The sequence below is a fragment of the Fukomys damarensis genome, unplaced genomic scaffold, assembly GCF_012274545.1.
Source record: "Fukomys damarensis isolate Sample0158 unplaced genomic scaffold, DMR_v1.0_HiC HiC_scaffold_30, whole genome shotgun sequence".
Classification (NCBI taxonomy): Eukaryota; Metazoa; Chordata; class Mammalia; order Rodentia; family Bathyergidae; genus Fukomys; species Fukomys damarensis.
Window position 1 is genome coordinate 46,614,446 of NW_022900942.1, and position 26,511 is coordinate 46,640,956.

General features: G+C 35.2%; 1 protein-coding gene across 5 annotated transcripts in view; it reads right to left on the reverse strand.

Moving 5' to 3' along the window:
• Kiaa1328 (KIAA1328 ortholog) overlaps positions 1-26,511 on the reverse strand; it is a 266,616-nt gene that overhangs the window by 80,059 nt on the left and 160,046 nt on the right. For 4 of the 5 annotated variants that reach the window (XR_004514763.1, XM_033757356.1, XM_033757354.1 and 1 more), the window contains one exon: positions 21,967-22,074. The exons of the other annotated variant lie outside the window; for it this stretch is intronic. Coding sequence is in view for 3 of the 4 variants with exons in the window: in XM_033757356.1 (XP_033613247.1) it covers positions 21,967-22,074 (108 nt within the window). In the remaining variant the exon portion in view is untranslated. The remainder of the gene's footprint in view (positions 1-21,966; positions 22,075-26,511) is intronic. 5 annotated transcript variants of the gene reach the window in all.

Below are 26,511 nucleotides of genomic sequence, written 5' to 3' on the forward strand. Positions count from 1 at the left end.
TCAGTCAGAGTAGAGCACCCCTAGCTCTTAATCACTGATAATAGCATATTTTAAGTCTTTTATCAAATTAATTATCATTAACAGATTAACAACCAGGGCAACAAACCAAAAAACATATAAAACACATAAAATAATTATACTGCACCAAGGTATCATTTTAGATATACTGGCCAGTCTGGATTCCTACATTCCCAACAAAACTTTTGTGACAAACTCTTTAAAAATACATTCCAGGGCCAGGGATTTAGCTCAGTGGCATCGTGCCTTCGTGCCTGCCTCACAAGTGTAAGGTCCTGAGTTCAATCTGATACCCACCCCCAAAAGAACAATCCAGAGGAGGATGAGGCAGGATGATCTTTTGAGCCCTGCCTAAAAGAGAAAGAGAGAAAAAAAGACCATCTAAGTTTCTCTAAATCAGACTATGTGGTTTACATTCAGGGAAGGCATATTTCCCATGTATTATTTATTGGAGGAAAGTTGACTTACCTTTAAAGATACTCCTTAAGAATTTATTAAGAGTTCCAGTTTCATTTGGCCCTTCCTTTCTGTCCAAGCAAGAGATTCACATTAACCTCACCTAATCAAGAAATATCACAAAGTAGCTCATTCTCTGCCATTTACAGAAATACATGTTTTGAGGTCTGATTACTGAATAAAATAATTGCCTAGGGGCTATCATGAGGTTTCCTTGTCTCCTTGGATCAAACAGAGCCAAAAGGAAAAGTGACATTTAGAATCAATGAAACTTTTATAAAAATCCTAAACAAGCATGCTGCAGGTCCTTTTATGTTTTCATACACTCAAGATGACTCCAGTATGTACACACTGTTCTCCATCATGGAGGCTTCAGAACGGACTCATGGTCACTAATAGCAAGCAGCGCTGGGTAAATGAATAGCAATTTTAAAATCTTTGTTTTTGATTGTGGATCCTACCATAGAACCAACATCCACTGAGGTAAATGAGAATGTAACAGAAAGGGCAGAAAAAGAAAAAAAAATTAGCATTTTAGAGGGACTCAAAGAAAACATTAAAAAAAAAACATAATTGGGACAGCCATCTTTGAGCTATAAAATTGTGGGTTTCTTGTCATTTGTGTAGGTTCTGCTCTGGCATTCAGCTGACCCAGAACTTTGTAATAGGATGAAGCCCAAGAGTATGAATAAGGATAAAAACGAAAGGCTTTAATTATTTTTGTGTGAGTAACTTAAAGAGAATCAATCATGCCACCTCATTGCTAGTAGTTATATATAATTCACATAAGGTGAGATTTGGTATGGCTTTCTCATATGTTTGCTCCTATTGGCATTTACTGTACAGTTATCAAGTGAATTACTGGAATTTAAAATTCTGGAATTTACACTAGGCCTCCATTGAGTTGAGCTTTTTTGTAAAAAATCTTTGCCTGGGTAGTAAGTGTGATTCATCAAAATCCTCACTTTTAGGTGTGACGGGGGATTTCTTATTGGAGAAAAGCAAGGAATAGGAGCAGAGGGTCACTAAATATGAGCATATATAATAACTCTCAGCCATAAAAATCAAACTGTGACAATATTTTATGTCTACAAGTCCTCTTACACTGCTCAATGGAATTGCAAACACAGAATCAACATATCAAAAACTTGTGGTTCATAATGATGATTTCACTTAACACTGTCCAGGCAATTTTGGTGCTCCATGGTATTTCCAGTAGCCCAAAACATGCATAAATATGTACTAAAAATAGCATAACAATATGAACACAAGTCAAGCTATAAGCAGGACATGTAAGTCTTACAAATTCACAAAACAAGCATAACCAGAGTGTAGACAGGATTTTGTGTGCTTCTTCCTAAATTAGGCATTATTACGACTACCCAGGCTATTTTCTAAAATACACATCCCTGAGAACCACACACAGAAATTGTGATTTAAAGATGGGAACTAAATGTCCTTGACTTTGTTCATAATATCTCCTATAATAACATGGCTTTTAGTTTCCATGTAGGAACTAAAGAGTATCTAATATTTTAAAGATATGCTGTGTCTAATAAGCAAAATTAGGACTTTTTGATAAACCCTTAAACATTAAAATCTTATACAAATTTATATTATTAATTACTACACAAATAATATAATTTATATTAGTAATTACTGTCTCATATTGTTTTCATTCTATGAATAGGACAGCATGGAGGATAAAGCCCTGGGGCACATGACCATGGCATTCCTATCCCCTCCATGCTCTACCAGGACACCCTGAAGAAATCAGAGTAAGAATCTTTTGAGTCAGAAGTTTCCAGAAATGAAGTCTTCTAATTATATCATGAAAAATCACATACATTTTGTTTTGCCCATAGAGTATTATTAAAAACCCTTATTCAAATGCCTTTATGTAATCACTTATTTTTTCCTACTGGATTCCTCTGATCTTCTAAGTTCAGATACCTTGTACTAATGAACTCAGATTAGACTAACAATTTTGGTTTAAATCAGTTTAAGTACATAATATATGCATATGTAGCTATTACAATATTACAATGAGGTGTTAAAACTTTCCTGCCTCATACTAGATTTATTCCAATTTATTTATTTATTTATATACAGGGTCTCACTATGCAGTTCAGGCTAGCTTTGAACTCAGTGATACTCTTGCCTCAGCCTCCCAAGTGCTAGGATTACAGGCATGTAAAGTAAAAAAAAAAAAAAAAAAAAAAAAACAAAAAATCACAGCAAGAAATACACTAGGGCTGGGGATTTAACTCAGTGGCACTGCACCTGCCTTGCAAGCTCAAGGACCCGACCCCCAGTACCCCCTAAAAGATACACTTACATTTATCTTTCTCAGAATACTCCCATATGCTCCAAACACATCATTCTTGCCACTTTCTGAAACAATTCTAGAAATCCCTGTTCTGTTTTTAGTTGTTCTGCCATGGGTGCCTTGATGTAAAAACATTTACCTTTCTTGGTCATTTTAACTTTAGGAAAGAGCCAGAAGTTGCACAGGGCCAGATACAGTGAACGAGGTAGATGAGGACACAATGCCATATTTTTAGAAATCTACTTTTCTATTGGATGGTGCTTGGCAGCAGCATTCACCATATTTTTGATCAACCTATAAAGCTACTCATGAAAAAGGACTTTTAGAACTGCTTCAGAACATGGCAAGAATGACAGGATGTGTTTGAAGTCAGAGGAAGTATTTCAGGGGGATGAATGGCAATGTCTTTTACTGTAATAAAGTTTAAAACAAAAATTTAAACAGGAACCATGTATTTTGATCATCCCTGTATATCACTACATCAGTGCTTCAATAAGACAGTACCAACTACTACTTCTAAAATCAGCAATTCCACGTGTTTTGTTTTCCTAATTACCTCTCTTCCTTCTCTTCTCAATGTCTCCATAGCAGCTATTTCAAACTTCCACTCTCCAAACTTTCAATCTCACCCTCTATCAGCCCTCTACCTTCCCTACCACTCCTACCGTACTTAAGTACACCATCTCACCTTCCGATTTGCAGGCAAAACTGAGAACAATGTGGGAACACTACTAACACACTTATGAATTTAAAAAGAATTGTCTTTCTCAAATGGGAAGATCAAGGAGATGAAGGGAGGGAGAAGGGATGAAGAAAGAAATTCAGATGTGTTATATACACGTACCAACTCCATACAAGGAATGTAAACATTATGTATCAGAAATGTGTAGCTGTTATTTCCATATTTCCTGCAGTTATACTGCAGTCTTCCCTCTCTTGACTAAAGACAATTCTACTGTGATACAGACTCCAATTACTATAATATTTGAATCTCATTTTATTGTCAATCTCTTCTCTTGTATTTCTGACCTCCTCATCTTTACTGCCCCTTTCCTATGTACACTTGTGTATCTTTTGTCTTACCTGACTGAACAAAACCCCACTTTGACTTTCATCTGTTTGCAGCTACTGCTCCCTGACTGTCTCTTTTTCCTGGCTAAATCCCACTGTCAGTACCATTTCCTCATTTTCCACACACTCTAAAGCCCATCATCTCCTATCTCTACTATCTCTGCTGCTAAATCCAATGGGCACATTTTCATCCTCATGACACTTGTTCTTTCAGCATGATGCAAAGATCATCACTCCCTTTTCTCCCCCTGACATTTTACGGCATTTTCTCTTTCTCTCATTGCCTGTCTCAGTCTTCATTGCAGATCCGCTTCTGACTGCTCTTCAAATATTGCTATTATTTTGGCTTCTATTTTAGATTTATATGCAATCTAAACATATTAAATTTTATATATTTAAAAACATTGTATTGACCAAACATTGTAGGCTTGATCTGGCTGGAGGCCTTAGACTCAGTTCCACCTCTGCAATAATCCCCTTTGCATTTTCTTGGTTTTAATGGCCATTCATATGTTTTACTATCTCTCTCGCTGTCTCCATATTTCTGGAAATATTTCATCCAGTCACCAATTCACCAAAATAACAATATGAGACATATTTCCCTTCAAAAATCCTGTTAAAGCATTTTCATTTTATTTTTGACAGGTTGAACATAGTCTGTTAAGTATTACTCTTAAACCCCTTTCTCAGGTATTTTCCCCATACCAGATACGGACATTTTCTTTCTATCTTGTTTGTTATGTCATATTGTTTATCACAGAACAAATAATATGTTTTGTTTTACCCTACTAGCTCTTTTGTACTTAAAGTTATCTTGATTGGGACAGTAAATTCTCAGTGTTCTCCCAATCATCGTAAAAATCCACCTATGGCTAAGAATCAGTTTTCTACTTGCCTGACATGATTCTATACTTCAAATAATTTACCTCTGTGATCTGCAGTAATATTTTGATGCTCACAGAAATAGATTTTAAGAACTTCAAATATATATAAATATATCTAAACGTATATATATATATATATCTCAACTAAGATGGCACAGTACATAAACATATATATCAACTATGATGGCACAGTTTCTTATGAATTATGTGAGGTCTACATAAAATTATCTCCATATAAGTAAAGCATGAACTGACTTAGTGAACTATTTTTTTATACAAGAAAGTAATTTCCTTGATTCTACTATAACTTATAATTTTTACTAATTTTTTTAAATAATTGTACATATACCTAATGTTAATAATTATTCTTTTTCTCCCTCTATTTAAAAAATCCTTTGTTTACACTTTGGTAAAATCAGAGAGCTGGACTATATCTCTATAGACTATTTTAACTCTAAAATTAAAAAACATCCATATTTACATTTCTAGTTTTTATTCTTTTCATTATAATTTCTTTTTTTTTTTGGTACTGGGGATCAAACTCGAGAGTTTGTACTTGTGAGGCAGGCGGCAGAACCACTGAGCTAAATTGCCAGCCCTTTTCAGTATAATTTTCAAGAGGTATAACCTCTATAGTATTAGTATAGTAGAACAGTTTGTTTTTCCTTGGTGGAAACTATCATCTTTTTCTTCTCATCACTTATCTGACAGTACTTTTCTTTAGAAAGCTAGAAATTTCTAAAATTTACATGCTTGCTCATAATCTTATACTTAACAGTTTCCTTTCATATTAGTTTCCTCATTTTCTCTAGAAACTCCTCAAACTTTCTAATGAGTGAAGTTTACAAAAGCATCCCTTTTCCGTTTTTCCTCAAAGACACAGGGAAAGCAATTATGACTGAAGACACACAAGAGTGAAATTTCTGTAGTTCATTGTGATAGCAAAATATTGCAAGATGAGAAACTTCACTCATTGGCAGAACTAGGGCTTTTTCTGGCTTTCCTTTAAAACTCAAGAACTGGCTTTCTGGGTGAACCACCAGCCTTTCATTTCTTGAATAAAACCATTCCTTTTTTATACTATCCAGCACTTCTGTGCTTCACTTTACTAACACAGCAACAAAAGAGTAAACAATCCCTCTGCCAAACCACAAGGACTTAGAAATACTGTAATTACTCATCTCTTCTTTGCTTAAGGAGATGGTGGTATTTTCCTCATGTAATCTCAGCCAAAATAACTTCCATATATTGCTTTACAAGGAAAAGAATAATCAACCAAACAATAACAAAAAAACTGATGTTAAATTTGCCATGCAGTGTGTTTTACTAAATGTCCCTGGAACTCAGTACAGATAAATTTTGTTCATAATCCCACCTTTTGTTATTGCTAAAGTAGTGCAGCTACCATTACATCACACTGTGTACTCACGGATCATTTGGTACACTGTAAAATAAAGATAAACTTAAAAAAAAAAACAAAGCTTCCTCTGATTTATTTGGATATTCCTGTTTATATTTTCCAGTTTTTGAAAATAAAAGTTCTATTTTTCAGTAATTTTGGACCTCCAGGAAAATTTCAAAAATAATACAGAAGGTTCCTGTAACACTGCCTTTAGATTTCCCTAAAGTCAACATCTTATAATGCTACCACATTTGTCAAAACTAAGAAAACAAACAGCATTGGTACATGACTATTAACTAAACTCCAGATCACTGAATTTCACTGGCTATCACACTTAGGCCTTTGTTGTTGTTATTTCGGTATGTATTCCAGGTTACCACACTGAATTTAGATATCATATCTCCTTAGTTTCCTTGAATATGTGACAGATGGTCAGTCTTTCCTTGTCTTCCATGATCTTACCTGACCAGTTTTGAGAATAGGCCAGGTATTCTGTACCATGCTAATCAATTTGGATCTATTACTTCCTCATAAGTATAATGTTCTGAGTATTTAAAAGCACATTCAGGAAATCTCTAGCTAGAGGTAAAAATTTTCCTTATCTATATCACAAGTTGTATGCTACCACATGATTAATTACTGGTGATATCGATCTCAATCATTTGACTAAGTTACTGTTTGCTAGATTTCTGCACTTACATTTCCCTCTGTCGCACCTTCTTTCTTGGGTGTGAAGTACTTAGACCATTTTCAAGGGGCATAGAGATTAAGTTCTCCCTTCTAGAGGGCATATATTTACTTACATGATTTGGAATTCTCAGTAAACACACACTTTACATTTATTCAATTGTTTACTTACGATTGTTTATTTACATACATATGGATTCATGTATAATTATTTTATACTTTGGGTTGTAACTCAGTATTATACAATTACTTTGTTGTTTAAATTGTTCTAATTTTGGCCAGAGGCTGGCAGCTTTTGGGTTGGTTCTCTTTGACATTCCTCAATCCATTTGAGTTTTGAGCACTTCTTTTTTCTTTCTGGTGCCATGGACATGTTTCATTTTCTTTGTGCTATCCCTACAATGAGCCATTTCTCTTACGAGTTTTTTGCACTATGGTGTTTAGAAACCAAGATTTGGGTGCTCAGGGAACTCATTGGTCCTGCTTCTAGGACCACTCAGGAGACAAAGCTAGGAAATATATTTACTAACCCACATCTGTATTTATTTTGTATATAGGCAACATTATTTTATACAGACACACTAGGGACTGTATTCTGTTACTCTTAAATTGACATACTGAAGCACTAACCCTCAATGTGTTGGTGTTTGAAGATAGGATTCCTGGGAAGTAAGTATGTTTAGATGAAGTTGTGGGGAAGTTGCAATGGGATTACAGCCCTTATACAAAGAGACAACAGAGCACTCTAAAGGACACAGCAAGAAGGTGGACATTTGCAAGTAAGGACAATCTCGAAACCACAATGCTGACACTTTGATATAGGACATCTAGCCTAAAAGCTGTGAGAAAATAAAACGTCTATTTAGGCTACCAGTCTAATTTTTTTTTGTTCATGGAAGCACAGGCAGACTAAGACAATACATAAACGTGAATGTGTGCAATGTCTCCAACTCTAATTTAGCATCATAGCATTAATTCTAGCTTTATCCTCTTGCATATCTATAACTTTCCGCTATGTCTTTTTTAAACTGTAGGTGTCAGCAGCCACCACAGGGCTGGAGATGTATTTCACTGGAACAGACGTTTACTCCTGATAGGGGGTTTTCCTGTTACGTACCCAATAGTTCTGCAAAACCTCCCCTCTATGAATGTATAGAATGCCTTCTCTGCTACCATGTACTTTACACAGCACAGTGTCTGATTAAGAAATTCACTTCCCAGAAATGAAATACGGCAAGTGACCCATGCACAGAGAATTCAATGATACTTAGCATATCCTCCATCACCATACAGCAGTGTCTTGAGAAAACTGAAATGGCCTTTCCGAAGACTCAGTTACCATGTTAACTAGGTGACAATATCTTGAGGGACTAGGGAAGATCCTCTGTTATGCTCTAAATCATTGTCCAATATACTTTGTGATTTATTCTATAGCTAGGGGTCAGTGGGTAGAAATGGGAATGTCTCCACTTATTATTACCTTGAGGGATCCACTAGACAAACTTTTGTTTCTCTTTTCTTCTCCATGATTTTAAGCTTGTTAATCTTAGTTTTGAAGGGAGAGATGCTTCTGAAGTAAAAAATGAGAATGCTACCTGAACATTTTGTGCAATTCACACTTCTGAATTAATAGGAAAAAAGGAGTTGCTTGATTAGCTGGGGTGAATGAACATAACTGTCAAGAGGGAAGTGGGCTGTTACTACACAATGGAAAAGTATGTCTAGAATACAGAAGGATCCATTAGAGCATCTTAGTACTGTCTTGTGATTAATGTGAATGGCAAAGTTCAAAAACCCATTTCAGGCAGGAGTGCTACTGACTGGCTCAGTCCCTTTAGGAATGAAGGTTTGGGTCACTCAAATGAAAAAAGAATCAATGAAGTGGCTGCTGGTATATATGAAATAGGTATCAGAAGAAAACAGTTACAATACTAGCTACAGTCATGTGGCCAGTTGCAGAGATGCAACTATAATAGTTACTATTACCTATTTTGTTCTGAATATGATAATATATGTGTATTAACAAAATAAGTTTTGTTTTCTTCCCTTTATTAGCCTTTTCTCACCTGAGATAAAATGCATTAAAGATTAACTTTATATCTCAGCATTTTAGTTAAAAGGTATGTGTGAATATCATTCAAGGACTTTGTGCTCTCTTCTGGAAAATGTGTTAGCATGCTTTTAATTGTATCATGCTAGGCGTCAGTAGGACATTTTTAACTGTCTTTATTTAGATAGAGGTTAAGTATAGTTTAAGAAGATGTATATGGATGCCAAGTTGACAAGGCATGGGCTGCAGTGGTCTTTTTTCATGTATTAACTTGGGTAGGTTAGAGTGCTCAGTTAATTAAATCAAACATTAATGTCAGTGTTACTGAGATGGTATTTTGTAAATGTAATTAAAGTATATGAAATCCTAGACAATCTAGATGGGTCTGATTCAATTTCTTGAAAAGGTATAAAAGCAGAATGAAGCTTTCTTGAAAAAGAAGAAATTCCCTGTGATTTATAGGTTCAGCTGGTTCCTGAGTTCTGGCCTCTGACAGCCTGCCATATGAATTTTAGACTTGCTTAGCCAGCCCTGACAACTGTGTATGCCAATTCTTTGCATTACATTTTATAATATCTATCTCCCACTGGTTCTGTTTCTCTGGCTGACACTAATACAATACCGTACAAATGCCACGTGACATAAAGAAAGATTCTCTTTCCATCAAATAGCCTAGCTCTCAGATTCAGGGTCAAAGAATTAAGGCTTACAAACAATGAGTACCAAACTATAAAATGCCAGCTAGCAAAAGCAATGTGGAAATCAATTCTTTTCACCACAGGAGAAATGTGAAAAACAAATGAGTTGAGACTTCAATATAAAATTTTCTCTGTGGGATTATCAAAAGTTAGCAGTGCAGGGCCAGGGATTTAGCTTAGTGGCCCCATGCCTGCCTCACAAATGCAAGGTCCTGAGTTCAATCTCTGGTACAAAAAAAAAAGAGCAGTGTTTCATGTCATAGTGGGTTCTTTGGAAGTAGGCACCTACAACAAACCACTATAGACCACTCAAGATCCTAACTATAATATACTTTATGATCAAAATGTACGTATGTCAGAAAGGTTTTTCTTTTTTCATTTTATTTTCAAGTAAATCTTCAGCTATCCTATCCACACAGGAAGTTCTAACATCTTAATGTTTCCATAAATTAAATGTGCCTATTCATTAAGGAATGATTTTGTGTTTTTATGTTTATTATGTGTGCATTCAGTTATCCAGAATAGAAATGTCAATTTTTATGATCTTCAGGCATTTAAAAAGTAAATTGAAGATATTGCTGATTAAAAATAAAAATCTTTTAGAGCATCTAAAAATTTTATATCTTTCCAGAGGGAATTCCTACTACTTCTGAAAACAAGAATAAGTAAACAGACTTAATAATCACTATTCTTAACCTTGTTAACTTCTATTTATTTAGAGGCATATAAAGTTTTATATGCCAATGTGAAATTTTTTGTAAAATGATTTTGGCTTCCATCCATTTTGCCATCGTACTTACTCCTTCCATCTACTGAAAAATATATATGTTAACATTTCAGTTGTATAAATATCACAATATACAGATTCCTTTCACAAAAATTCAGATCTGTATATATTTTATCAAATAGATCATAATATCCATAAATAGTACTTTGGACCTACCAAAGGACAATCAACTGAAAGTTGTATGTTTTGGAATGATCTGCATTTATTGAGACCTACAAAAAACATGCTAAGAAATAAGTGATATTTTTCAAACACCTTAAAGTTGACATTTTCAAGTCTACTGTTTCTATGTCCTGGGAAATAATGTTCACTAAGATGCCATCTCTGTTCCATACTGTGATAAGAACCTCTATGTTTCAGACTGAAGCAGAATAGGTAGTTACTGTCTAAAAAGAAACCACTGTCATTCAAAATAAATTTCGGAATGAGGTTATTTAAACAAGCAGATTCAAGTGGCAATGAAACTTCTAATTCTTCAATCACACTAATACTGTTGGCTAGGAAGAAAATTCCTTTCAAAAAGATTTAAGTATGGTAAAGCTAAGACCACTACTATTAAGTCCATTCATGTGTAGCAGAGAAAGTGTAAATGTTTATATAATTTATTATTTAGCCCTTTTATTATTTTATAAATGGTAATATTTTTCTGGAAATTTATTTTTTAATTCATTAAGTTTATTGATTCATTTTAGGTATATAATATGATGACATTTATCATTGGGAATTTGTACCTGTTCATGATCTATCTTGGTTTTATTTTTTTCCCCATTCCGCTGCCCTCCCTTCAACCCCTCTACCCCTCCCTATTTAGAAAGACTTCTGTCCTTTTCTCATATTTATTCCTTTCCCCTACCCCTCCCATTTCTCTTTGGACCTTTTCTTCCCATTTCATATTATCTATTATACATTTTGATCCTTATTTACACTTTCAGTTTCTCACACCAGAGAAACTATTTGGTATTTACACATGTGTCCTGTTTATTTTACTTAAGTGTATGGCCTCAATGTGCATTCATTTAGCTATAAATGTCTCCAGTTTTTCTTTATGGCTGAGTAGTACTCCATATACACACACACAAACATATAACCCACATCTTCTTTACCCAGTCATCAGTTGATGGGCAACTAGGCAGTTTCCAAGATTTAGCTATTACAAACTGTGACACTATAAACATGGGTGCGAATATATCACTGTGGTATGATCCTTTTAATTCTTTTGGGAAGACAGTCAGTAGGAAAATGGCTGGGTCAAATGGGATCTCTAATCCTAGTTTTGTTTTTTGTTTTTGTTTTTTTTTTGTACTGGGGATTGAACTCAGGATCTTGTGCTTGTGAAGCAGGCATCAGAGCCACTGAGCTAAATCCCCAGCCCTAATCCTCGTTTTTTGAGGTATCTCCATATTGATTTCCACAGTGGATGTAACAATCTACACTCCCACCAACAGTGAAGGGTTCCTTTCCCCCTAAAACCATGTCAGCATTTGTTACTGATTTCTTAATAGCAGCCATTCTTTCTGGAGTGAGGTGGAATCTCAGTAGTTTTAATTTGGATCACTTGGATGACCAGTGATGTTGAACATTTTTTCATATGTTTATTTGCTGTTTTTACTTCTTTGTCTGAGAAATGTCTGTTCATTTCAGATGCCCACTTTTGGATTGGATTTTTAAATTTGGGAGGTCTGATTTTTTTTAAAGTTCTTTATATATTCTGGATAGTAGACCTTTGTCAGAGGAACAGCTAGTAAATATTTATTTCCCATATTGTGGGTTGTGTTTTCACTCTGTTGGTGGTTTCTCTTGCTGTGCATAAGCTTTTTATTAAGATGAGATCCCAGTTGTTCTTTGTGCTAGTTCACATGCAAGTGAGATTTTGTTCATGAAATCCTTTTCTACACCAGTGTCATCAACAGTTCTACCTGACCTCTTTTAGAGCCGGTTTAGTATTTGTTTTAATGTTTAGATCTTTTTCTTTGTTTATGTTTAGATCTTTGATCCATTTCAATTTTAGTTTAGTGCATGGTGAGAGATATAGGTCTAGTTTTAATCTTTGGCCAGTTGAACCCCAATTTTCTATCACCATTTATTAAGGAGGCTATCTTTCCCCCAGTGAAGGTGGTTGGCTCCTTTGTCAAAGAGAAGGTGGCTAAATATGTCTGGAGTTGTTTCTGCATCTTCTTATCTGTTTCACTGACCCTCGGGTCTGTTTCTTTGCCAAGTACCATGCTGTTTTTATCACAGTAGCCTTGTAGTATAGTTTCAAGTTTGGGATTGTGATACCTACTACCCTTGCCTTTGTTGCCTAGCACTGCTTTTGCTCTTCTAGGTTATCTTCTTTTTCCAAATGAATTTTTGATTGTTTTCTCAAGTTCTGTGTGGAAATTTCTCTAATTTATATCAACGATGCTGCCTCTTCCCTATTTCCATACACATATAAAATGGACCCTGGGAAAAGGCTATGCAGTCAGATAATCTAACTGAAAATTCTAATCTGCCATTTTTGAAAATACCTCATAGTTTTTGAACTAAGATGACAAATCTCATAAAAAATTATCCAGATACTACACATGAAGAAGCCAATTCTAAGGATATGCTATGCCAGATATAAGGGGGCAGTAGGTTTTCTTTCCCTATTTCTTTTCCACCAATTGCAAAGCAACAAATCGTAGACAACAGCTTGGGTGAGCTGTAAGTAGCCTTACATTTCAGTCTATTAGCTACCATTTTAAAATCAGCATTTGTGGCAATGGTAGAAAAGTGATGTGCTCTGAAATGGAGTATAAGAATAAGACTTTGGCCGGGTGTGGTGCTGCATGCCTGTAATCCCAGCACTCAGGAGGGTGAGGCAGGAGGATCTTTGTGAGTTTGAGACCAGCCTGGACTACATAGTGAGTTCCAGGTCAGTCTCAACTATATAGTGAGAACCTATCTCAAAAAAACCAAAAAAAGAATAAAATTTTGTTCCTGAAGGTTATGCAAGGCCAGGCTAAAGGAGGGAACCACCATCAGACTGATGATATGTTAACCAACTCCCTAACTGCTTACAATAAAAAATGTAAAAGTTGGCTTAATAAGTTATATAATATCACTAAGTTTTTATTTTTAAATTGTCAGTCACAAATTAAATTATTTATTTATTTATTTATTTATTTATTTATTTATTTATTTATTTATTTTTGTACCTGAGATTGAACTCCGGTCCTTGCACTTGCAAGGCAGGAAGTAGAACCACTGAGCTAAATCCCCAGCCCCTCAAAATTATATTGTCATTCACCAAGACACTTCACAAATAAGATTTGAATAGTATTTGCTCCTACTTGTTTTATCATTGTATCTGTTAAAGATACAGTAGGGATTCTATACGTCTAACAGGATTAATAGTCAGAATGTATAAGGAACTAAAAAAATCTCAATAGTAACCCCCCCCAAATTAAAAAGTGGACTGGTATATGAGGGGGAAAAGCTCCACTGTCTGCTATTTTGTCAACCTTATACAATATCATTCTATTTATTCTTTCAGGTTCTCACATATGACGTTTCTATTTCTATTTTTCTTTGTTTTCTTCTTTATCAAAACTTTTTCTTAGACATTAACCTACATTCTCCTATGTGCAACCCAAATGTAGATGACTCACAAATCTAAATCTCTGTAGCTTTATTTTTCTCTCAGGAGATTTTGACCAACATTTCCACATTCTAGAAGGTAGCTTTGCTTTACAATCCTGTTTAATAATCACACTTGTTAGATATGGAAGAGACTCCTAGTAAAAATCCAGTGATGAGATAATTAATAATGCAAAATAGGAAGTAAAGGGCTAAAGGTGTAGGGAAAGTGGGAAGGGTGGGGGAAAGGTAATAAGGGAGAGGAAAAAAATATGAGGAATTGAAAAAATGGAAATAAAGTGTTTGTAAATGGGGAGGGGAGGAGAGGGTGAAGGGAGGGCAGGGACAAGGGGAAAAAATGAGAATCAAGTCCTATTATGTAAAGGTACAGGATCCCAATAATGAATGTAACTGTATTGTATATCTAGATTGTACCAATAAACTCAATAAAAAGAAAAAAAAATCCAGTGTAACTCTAATTTACAGGCAAAGGGCATCATAGCTAATTACTGAAAAGAGCAAAACCTGACATTTCAACCCTTATGTCAGTGGTTTTTAAAATCAAAATTAATCATCTTCATCAAAAACTAGTTTTCTCCTTTCCAATTATCCAGGTCAAAACCTAAGGCCTGTTACTTAAAGCCTTTCATCATCTAACCTTATTTGTTAATTTAATCTTTAGTTTCATTTTCCAATATTATTGTTAAGCTGAAAAATATTGATGTTGCTCACACATACTGTATGATTTCTTTACTCACACTTTGTCTACCTCTTTCACCAGAAAAACACAAATGTACACATGTACACACACACACACACAAGTAGTAGTGTGTATGTGTTTCAGGTAGGGTTCATAGATCTCTCTCCCTGGCCTATTAAAAATTTATATTTAGTATTCATCTCAGTTAGTACCTCTTCTAGAATCTTTTTGTTTCACAGTTCTTATAAACTATATAAATGGTAAATACTTGTATATTTGCCTTACTTTACTAGTACAGTACTTGCAGGTAGTGGCTTCCCTATATCTCTTGTAGTATGTAGGGAGGTTTACTTATTTATTTTTAAATAGTGTTTAATAATATTTTGTTAAATTGCTCAGTATAACTTGAAAGTACAAATTGATCAGTTGTTAGGAGTCTGAACAATTACAAAACTTTAAATTTCTAAAGGTCCTTTTCCACAGCCAGTAAACAAATATCAAATCAAGTAACTAAAAAACAATCCAGAAGACCTATAAACAATCAGAGTTGCTTATGAGTTTTTAAGTCATTACCATCTTTCATGTGATAATTACCTTCCAATGGTTTGGCTCAGCTGCGCTCTACTATTTGCTCTGATTTGTCATTAAGGCCTCCCTTAGTATTTATTTTCATTCTATAGCATTTATGCAGGAAGGCAGCAGTGTAAGCTCCCTTGCCTGTGATTCTTCCCACAGATAATAGAAAATAAATTGCAATTAGATTTTGGTAATTGTATATAATTAACTCAAAATGAGCTGTTAATTATAAAAAAATATGTTTTTCACTTTCTCATTATCTCATTTATTTTAGCTCCAAATTCTTAATGCCTCACTTGAATAAGTTTAATATTTTAAATACACAGAGTATTTTTAATACTAGGATAATTTAAATTTCCAAATAAACAAAATTTAGCTTAAAACTAAATTTTACCTAGGGAGTTCTCCTATTAAAGTCAAAGAGCTTGCAAGGTAGAAAGAAGGTCATTCTCATAACAATTCTTGATTATACATTCTGAAATCAGCAGGCATTCTACTTTGACTAGGTCTATAAAGACTGCTCAGGGTGGCACAGTGCTCTCCCCTGACCGATCTGTACCTTTTCCTTGGATAAGTAGATACAGCATGACTTCCACACACAGATGAATAAAGGAGACTTTGAATTTATTGTCTTTTATCTCATATTAAAAAATAATTCAAGAGTTGTTGAGTGAGAAATCTTGGCTTTCCAATGACTGCAAGACTTTAAAGGCCAATTATCAGTTTCTTCAAAGTTTCATGATGTATAATAATATTTTAAAAGATCAATGGCTTTATCAAAGGCATTCTTGGAAATTTTCTTGGAAGCAGTGTATAGTTTTTACCTTCATTTTGTTACAATTTAGGGTACCCATGCCCAGATGCCCATGCATGTCCAACTCTTCAACTGCAGTACCGGTTTCCAAAGCACTCACTATACCATCATTCAACAAGTAGTGATGAAAACATTCCTAAATCACAAGTGGCAGTATGAACTGCTACAATCTTTTGGGAAGGAAAATTAGCATATTCTATTATAATTTGACTAATAAATTATATCAAAATACCTTCTGTAAAAATAACCTCTAACTTAGCAACTTCATTTTTGGGAGAACAAACAAAAGTATCAATTATGGTAGGATCCAAAACGTCCACCAAAAAGCCTCACTGAGTTGAAGGCTTGGTTGCAAGCTGATGGAATTATAGAACTGAATGAATAATAAAGGCTCTAACATTAAGTGATTTGATCAACTAAAACTTCATGGCTCAAAAGATCTATTGGGAGGTGGGGCCTAATTAGATAAGGCAATCACTAGGGATATGGCTTCCAAGGGTATATTTGTATCTTGTGCCTGGCTCCCTCTTCTATGACACTTTCCTTCTCAGTCTCCTTTTTGACTACCATGCAGTGAGTAGCTTTCTTTTACCATCCCCTTTCTGTCTTGGAGGCAGTCAATCAAACATGGACTCTGAAATCATAAGCAAATCTCTGAAATCGTGATTCAAAATAGATCTTTCATTTTGTATGCTGTGTATGGCGGGTATTTTGTCCCAGCAATGGAAAGCTCACTAATATAGTACCAGAACACAGAAATATATGGATAATCATATATCTTTCACATTGTTTTTTAGTATTAAAGAAGGTGAAACAACTTGAATACTCAGCAGTAGAAAACATAGTAGATAAATTATGGTGCATATGCAGACCATAGATGATTATTCATTTGTAATAAGTAATGGGTAGGCATTTGTGTTCATTTACTATTGCTGCTACAACAAACTGGCTTACCAGAAATTTACAATTTTGCTCTTTTGTAAGTCAGAAGTCTGACATGGGTCTCACAGAGCTAACTGGGCTAACATCCAGGTGTTGGCAGGGCTGTGTTCCTTTCTGGAGGCCCTTAGGAGAGCAGTCATTTCCTTGCTCATTTGAGTTGTTGGAAGATTTCAATTCCTTTTAGTAGAAGGACTGACGTCTCTATTAGCTGTTAGCTGAGATTGTTCCCAGGCTCCTACTTACATTCCTTGGCCTGTAACCTCCTTTAATCAAAAATATTTTAAGATGACTTTTAATCAGAAATATTTTAAGATGGATTATGAAACAAAATGTATAATATAAACACACATTTACTTACAAATAAAATTTAGAAGTTTTATACTAAGATTACCTCTAGATAAGATAATGGGTAAATTTTATTTCTTTTTTGGGGGGGCTTATCAGCATATGTTCTTATACCATGAGCAAGCAAGAAAGTAAATGGGTAAAAATAAACATGAAAAGCATTAATAAAAAATCTAAGAAACAAATATAAAAAAAGTTGTTACATATCAACTAAGGAGGAAAAATAATGCTCCTATATAAAAATGTGGAGTCACCCAGGAAATGGAAATTCTACAAAGAAGAAAAGCAAAGGGTTAATAAAGACATAAAAAAATGTTTTTCTGAGTTGAATATTACGAAAGTACAAATCACAATAGGATTCTATCTTTCCACTTATTAAACTGCCAAGGGTTTAATTGTTCATAACAACATTATAGCACCAATTTGTGTGACTGAGAAAACACCTTTTTCCTGAAATGCTAAAAATGAATAGTAAAAGGATAATAAACATATAAACCTATGTGGCTGCAGAAAAATGAAGAGAAGACAACAGATGACATGTATTACAAAATTTTAGAAACATGGAAAGCAGATGTTGAAGCTCAATTAGCCAACTACAAAAATAGAAAATGAAATGTTTGCTAGCTATGGTGAAGGAGAAGGTAAGCTGAAACATGCCAGAGAACTCCTGAAAGGCTCAAGGCTGGTAGGAATGCAATAGGGAGGCAAGCACAACTGGGTGAAAGCATATAGAGAAGTAAAAAACCAAGATGCCCTCATATACCTGCCCCATCTGGGAATGAAGACTAAGTGGGTTAACCCAGGGAGGGGCTGGAAATGAATCATTCTAGATTTGAGAGCCAGAAATATAGATGAGCCAGAAATATAGTTAAAAGGAGGATTTGGTCAAAGTCTACATAATAATGACTGATAGGTCTCTTTTCCCTTCTTTCACTGGGCAACCCACATTGGAAGTTGATCCTATTTGCTTCTTAAATGTTTCCCCCAATGGTCCATATGGTGGTAGAACCTTTAGGAGATGGAGTCTAGTAGGAGGAGGTTACATCACTGTCGAACGTGTCCTTGAAGGGGATACTGAGATCTGCATCCTTTTTCTTTCTTTGCTTTCTGGTCACCACAAGGTGAGCAGCTTTTCCCAGTCAAGTGCTCCCCACCATGATGTCTGATCTCATCACAGGCCACAAAACAGAACTCAGCCCACCATGGGGTGAAATCTCCAAAATGTGAGGCAAAATAAACTTTTCCTTCTTTTAAGTTGATTTTGTCATGGTAACAGAAATATGACAAAAACAGCAACTAAGATTATACAACGCTCCCATCCCTTTTTCCTTCCTATGCACACAATTTATCCCTAGGAGAAGTGACCACCCAGAAGACCAATGGGAAGTAACAGGCAGTAGGCCCCAAGGTTTCTGCATGGTTACAATAAAGCCTATCAGCTGACAAACCCTGCTAATATATGCTGAGAGTTTTCACTAGCTTTTACTATTTTCCTTGTAAATATAAAGGAGTCATCAGACATTTGTTGAAAAACAAAACTTGAACAAAAATAGAAACACTGTTCTAGAAACAGAAGAAATTTCAAAAACTACCCTCAGCACTAAGAAAAATGTTCACAAGTTTAAGCCAACCCCTGACAACCTAGTAAGATCCTGTCTCAAAGTAAAAAATAAGAAAATTGGGGTGGGGTGGGTTTGCAGCTCAGCCTGAAGGCCCTGGGTTCAATCTCTAAAGACAGAAAAAGAAAAAAGGAAGAAAAGATATAAAAAAAGAAGTATGATAGAACAAGTGATGGACAGAATTTAAGAGAATAATAATTTCTTGATGGATATAGAAATGATTAGACATAAGAATGTAAGTTTAAAAGTTCCCAAATTTTGGTCTGTTTTGTGTAGTGCTATTTCCCCAAAGTCTAGATGCCTGGCAAATAGTGGCAAACTTTATAAATACGTGAGTGAATGAATGGATGAGTATATAGAAATTAAGGCTTTTTTGTTTTATTAAAAAAACTTTTAAGGTGACAAACATTACATATGTTTATAACGTATAGTATGATATTTTGATATATGTATCTATTATGAAATTATCTAATCAAACTAATTAAAATATCCATCACCCTATATACTTATTTTAAAGTGATATACTGATTTTTTTTTTTTTTTTGGTGCTGGGGATCAAACTCAGGACCTTGTGCTTGAAAGAGGCAGGTGGCACCACCACTGAGCTAAATCCCTGGCCCTTAAAGTGATATATACTCTCTTAGAAAATTCATTCATCCTGCCTAAATGAAACTGTTCTCTGACCAACATCCTCCATTCTTCCTACCCTTCTGCTCTGACAACCACCAGTCTATTTCTTGCTTGTATTAGTTCAAATTTTTTAGATTCCACAAATGCAAGTCAGAGCATGCAATATTTGTTTTTATGTGCTAAATAACACATTTTAAAGCACAAAGGAAAATTTATTACACAAAAATTAAACTTAATAATAGTTCAGCTATACACAAATTTTATAATCATTTATATTGAGAGGACAGTAGGAAAGAGCATGGGTGAATTCTAATAAAGTGGAAAGGCAGGAGATTAAAGAAAAAAGGGAGGTCACAGAAGGAGGGAAGAAAAAAGGAAGAAACAAAGAGAGCAAATATCAATGAGAACTAAATAATCTTCCACAGTAGAAAGTCAATTACTTAATGACCATGTAAGTTAGCTATTCAGAAATATCCATACAAATGCTAGAAGGAACAAATAAAAGAAATAACATCTAAAATAGTCAAAACCACTTGGAGGACAGTCATCAGCAAGTTTCATGTGCTCTCTCCTTACTTTAGAAACATCAATGTGAACAAGTATCCAGATATGAAATACCATCAAAAGACATAATGAAACTAGGTGAGAGATTATAGCACCTGGCTGAAGCAGAGAAATAAGCAGTGAAGAGGGTAAGTGTGATGATTTTACATTACCAGCATCACTCCCCACTCCAATTCAAAGCAAAACAGTGGAAAGGTACCTTCTCTGTGGAGGAAGAAGGAGGACTCAAGCATGAAACTTTGCCCCGGGCTCTCATAAAACCTGGTGTCAGAAAATCTTCAGGCAGATACCCTCCTCTAGGCAGATACCCTCAATATGAACTTCTAAGCTCTACCGGAGTCAAGTGGGGTCTCTCTTGCTCAGGTTCAGGCCTGCCTTCTTTATACCTTCCTCACCACCAGTCCACATCAGAAGCCCCATGGTCTCTACTAGATCCAGTACCAGGCTGGCCCCAACATCCCTGGGACAGTTCAAATACCAGACCAGTCCTCACAGACTCAGGTTCCAGATATACCCCTATAGCTTCTAGCTCTCAATCATACCTAGCAGGAGGCTGGCCTTGTACCTCTCGTCATTAGGTTGACACCTGCAGAGATAAGTCTATGCCTGACCAGTACCAGGACAGCTTCTGCAGCTGTTGGGTTCCAGGCCTACCCTAGGTTCCAAGTCAGCCAAGAACCAGGTCAGTCCATATGGCCTGAGGCTTTCTGCACTTTCCAGACTACTTTGGCAGCCCTACCCTCTGGCACTAGGCCTGCTCACTGTCTAGCTAGTCCCAAAGACCCTGACCTGCAGGATGGACCAGTTTAAGTTCCATGAAGTTAACTGTCTGCTGTCATAATAAAGTAAACACTGTTTATGGGAATATAACTGAATTTCACAGTAATTCACCATGACTATGATAAATGCAAAATTTCTGAACATACAAACAGGAAAAACAACCAACATGCAAGAGCAAAGTTAATTAAAGGACATACGCCCAAACATAATCCAAGTATTAGAATAAGCAGACAAATACTTTAATGAATTGTAATAAACATACGCAAGAACATACTGGCAGTTTCAGGAACCTATAAGGTAGTACCTATAAGTTGAATATATATGTAATTGGAATAGTAAAAGAAAGGGAGAAAAAGAACAGACAAAAAGTGAAAAATAATGACCAAAAATTTCTAAAAATTCATATAAAGAGAATACTTAAACATAGTATTGGGAGTATGAAATGTTTTATAGAAAAGAACTAGTCATTGTAAATTGAGAATCTTAAATAGATTGATATATACTTTATATACTTTGGTTAATTCCATTTATAGTAATATATACCAAGGAAATAAGTAAAAAATTGTTTAGAAAAATTTCCTTCAATGTAAAATTTATAATAGCAAAATCCTATATTATCTAATAAAAGTCTAATAGATAAATATTGGTGCATAGCTGCCACACAAAAAGTATTTGTTGAATGAAAGAATTAATAGATTTTTTAAATGAACTATTTAATGAGAAATCTGACAGAAGAAAGTAACAAGTAAAATTATTTTAGCATAATTCCTATAGAATTTAGAATACAATATACAAAGAAAAATACAAAAAGACAGTTCAAATAATTATCTCTGAGAGGTAGGATTATGAATGATTTTTTTCTCAGACTTTTCAATATTTTTCAAAAATTTATTACAATTTATTCATATGGTGAGAAAAATAGTAAAATGAATATAGAGCTATGAATGTATACCGAAATCATTCTGAATATCTATGTCATTAATATTCTTCTCTTCAGCCAGCTATTAAGTTTACCTTAGTTCAGAGTCATTCCCATTTATATTCAAACTGAGCTCTTGGGGTTTAATAAGCTCTTTGTCAGCAACCAGTTCCTTCGACTTAAACACAGCTTGAGTTCTTAGCCTGTAAAAAATAAATTTAGAGAATTTCTAATCCTGAGGAGTCTGATAGGCTGAACAGTAATTCTTGGATCATGATCATCCAGATAAGACACTCAGCAATTATTTTTCAAATTAAATCCTAATCTGTCAAAAATGATGGTGCAAAAAACTAAAAGTGTAAGTAAGATCCAAATGGTATAAGTGACAATGTGAAATAGGAAGAAAAGGGCTAAAGGTGTAGGGGAAGTAGGAAGGGTAGGGGAAAGGAAAAATATGAGAAAACAAAAAAAATGGAAAAAAGTATTTTGTAAATAGGAAAGGAAGGAGGGGGTGAAGGGAGGGCAGGGGTATGGGGAAAAGATGAGAACCAAGACCTGTCATGTAAAGGTACAAGATCCCAATGATGAATGTAACTGTACTGTATACCTAAAATGTACCAATAAACTCAATGAGAGAAAAAAAAAATGAATGGGTAGGCTGGGGGTGTAGCTCAGTGGTAGAGCATATACTTAGCAGAGGCCCTGGGCTCAATTCTCCAGCACCAAAAATATAATTTTTAAAAAGATGAAATCCTAAATACAAATAAATATAGTATACAAGTTGACATAAAGGACTTTAAAAGTTATTCATAGGAGTGGGGAAAAATGAGTTGGTTAGAATATAATTAAAAAACTCAAAATAAACAATGTTTTAGGAACACCACAATTATTCTTTAGAAATTTAAGTCTTCCCTCTATTCATTGCTAAGCACTTTCTGGTCATCAGACTCTAAATGGGAATTCTAGTAACTCTTCAGGATCACTGACTCTGTCCAACATATAATACATGGGATGTTCCTACGTCCATATTGACATTTCAAAGAGGTATGGCTAAAACTTACTGACAAACATAAAAAGAAATGAAAGACAATCTCCCTGCCAACATTAACTTAGACCCGCACTTATGTGTATGAAGAAGGCAAGGCTATTCAAGAAAATATCTTCAGCAAAATATCTTCTACCAAGAGTTTGTGTTAATTCCTGGTATGAAATATGTGACACCCACTAGCAATTCCTACTATTTAAAAAAAATTTTCCCTGGTTATCCATTCAAGTATACCCTTTATGAAATTAAACCACGAAGAAGTAAATCAATGATAAGACAGCCTTATTTTTATCAACAGCAAAAAAAAAAAATTCTTCTAATTGTAACTGACTATGCACAGTGATATACAGATATTTGCAGGATCTGATAAAAATATATGGCAAATATTTAAATTTTAAAAACTTATAGTAAAAGACACATTGTCATTAATTACCTCAAAACATTCCCCCTTTATTTCAAACACATTTATCTTACTGAGTATCCCATCAGTGGCTTGTACCACTGGTGGTAGAAGTGGTACAATTATGCACAGAACAGTCATGCATGTGCCACTGATGGTTCAAGACACAGAAATCATGGCTCCATCATGAATGTGATAACTCTTCTGGGAAAATAACCAGAAGACATATAGCTGAGTCAAATGGAATTTCTACTTTTAGATTTTTGTAAAATCTCCATGTGGTTGTACTAGTCTACATTCCCATCAACAATGTAAGAGGGTTCCTTTTCCTTATATTCTCACCAGCATTTGCTTTTCAGTCTTTGATGATAGCCATTCTTATAGAAATATAAACTCAGCACTTTGCCCTTGCCAGGTAGGGACAACGCCACTGGGCTACATCTCCTGCCCCTTGTTTCTGCATCTTCTAATCTGTTCCATTGATCCTTGGGTCTGTTTTTTTTTCCCTAGTACCATTCTGTTCTTATCACAATAGCTGTGCAGTATAAAATCACGTCAGAGATTGTGATGCTCCCTGCCTTGCCTTTGTTGCCCAAATAGCTTTTACTACTGTGGGCCTCTTCTGGTTCCAAACTAATTTTAGGATTGTTCTCTCTAATTCTGTGGGATATGCTGTTGCTATTTTGATTGGGATGGCATTAAACCTATATAAGAATTTTGGAAGTTATATAGATTTCATTGTATTGGTTCTTCCTGACCAAGAACAAGGGATATCTTTCCATTTTCTGATATCTTCTTCAAGTACTGTTGTTTTCAGTCTAAAGGTCTTTTACTGATATATAGTAATTTGGAACCAATTTAACAATTATTTTATTCTTTCAATAACCCAAGAACACAAAGTATTAGTAATGGTAAAGAAATGACTGGGAGATAGAAAATAAAAGGAAAAAAGAAAAAAGAAAAGAAGAAAAGTTGAGGAAAACAGGAGCACAAAAGGAAACAAAAGCAGACCAAAAAAAGTAGTTTTTGATGGTACTGCTTTTACAACCATAAAAAGGGAAGGCGGAGAGGGGGTTTGACAGGATATATGTGGGGGCAAAAAGAGGCGTAAAGGGAAGGATTTGTATGTAGAAAATAAGATGATCTTTATGGAGACTGTATCTAATTTATAAGCTGTCAGAAACCCTTTTTTAAAAGTTGTAAGCAACAACCTTTGGTGAAAGATAACCTGAAAGGTCAATGTAAAACACTGGAGAAACAAAAGGGGTAGTTAGCACTCATATACAGTTGTTCATAAATTTATGCCCCTCACATTACTATAAAATAGAAAAAAATATAATAGTCTTCATGTACAAGAAAATAAGGTGTCAGGTGAGGAAACTAATGAAGATGTGAGGGCAGGTAAAGGAAGAGGAAGGGGGAAGAACTTTAAATGGACAGTGTTATCAAACAACTCTGGAGAGGGGGACCTTCTGTGACATGTTAATATACTGTAGATTATTCATAATCATTTATGCATAAAAGAGAGGAATAAAGAGAAAAATAAAAAAATTAAAAATTGAAATCATAAAGGAGAGAAGCTCAGAGACAGCAGAAGATAAATGGGGGAACAACGAAGGCAAGGGGAAGGATGAAATTGTAAATGGGATATGAGGGGAGAGATAGAAGGTGGTTGCTTCCAACTGTTGAATAGACAAGAATATTACATAACATCCAGAAAGAACCTTTGAAGTGAGCAGAAAGAACCTCTGGAGTGAGCAGGCAACAGTTCTACAGTTCTACAGGCAAAGTAGAAAATTAAAACACATAGCTATAATCCTACACACATACATACAAAGGCCTGCCACTCAAAAATATCAAATGGGAGAAGGAAAACACACACACACACACACACACACACACACACACACACACACACAAACCAAAACACCACACAAAGGATGCAGTGGTCAAGAGCTTATGGTGAGCTCAGAATGTTTAGTGGGTCACCAGTGCTTCTCCCACTTACAAGAAACAACCTCAGGTTCCCATTTCAGATTCTGCAGCAGGTTCTGCTTTTGTACTGCCTAGTTCACAGCTTCCTGTAGTCTCCTCTGTTTACAATTATGTTCCAGTTCTTTGCAGCCTTTCTCTGGTCAGCAACTTCAGTAGGTCCCTGCAGTTAGGTAGGAGGTAGTATCTTCACAACTATGCACTGTTCTGATCACTCCTCTCTGTCCCCTGTATTCCCTGGTCAAAGCAATACTCCTGCTTGTTAGGTTTCAATTTGACCTGGGATTTTAGTGGTTTCTGGGGGCCTGCAGGAAATAGCTTCCACAGGCATTCATCTAGATTGTCTTTGCTATCCACAAGGCTCATGAATCCCAATTATTCATCTTCACAGAGATTCTCCTTCTGGCCTTAGAATTTGGTTATATTTAGGGTTCTGGGAAAGAGAGCCTTCCATGTGGAATTCAGTAGTGTTTGGGGGACAGTTGTCAGGAGCTCATATGGGCACAGAGCTTAGCAGTGTTTGGGTTTGGGGGGAGAGTGCCTGCTCTAGCATTTGTGTGATCTTGGGTGAAGAAAAGACACTGGGGCAGTGCCAGAGCAGGTACTTTCCCCACAACCCCAAACACTGCTGAGCTCTGTGTCCATGTGTGCTCCTGACCAACTAAGGACACTCATGAAAGACTACTTTCAGAACTTCTTCAGAAAGTGGTAAGAATGATTGGATAAGTATTCAAAGCCAGGGGAAGCATTTTAAGAGGTATTAATGCCAATGTATCATTCGTTATAATCAATTTTTTAAAAATTACATTTTCGCAGTGATTTCTGATCACATCTCATATATAAATTACCCCTAGGAACAGTTAGGACTAATAAGCCCCTAGAAATCACATGTAAGACTAATATTTGGTAGCAGGTAATGCAGCTGTAAAATGTTAAAAATCAAGTAATTTTGAGAATAGTCCAAAAAAATAATAGCAATAGTAGCAGTCAGAGCAGACCCTGGAGCAGCAGTAAAAATGACATAGGTGATAGATATCATTTTGGATACTACTGCATTGGTCTTCACAATTATTCTATGACATAATTACTTTTACTATTTACATTTACAAAGGAATAAAGTAAGATCTAGGAATATAACTTCCCTAAAATGACACATTTGGTTTTTTGGGTTTTTTTTTTTTTTTTTTTTTTTTTTTTTTTTTT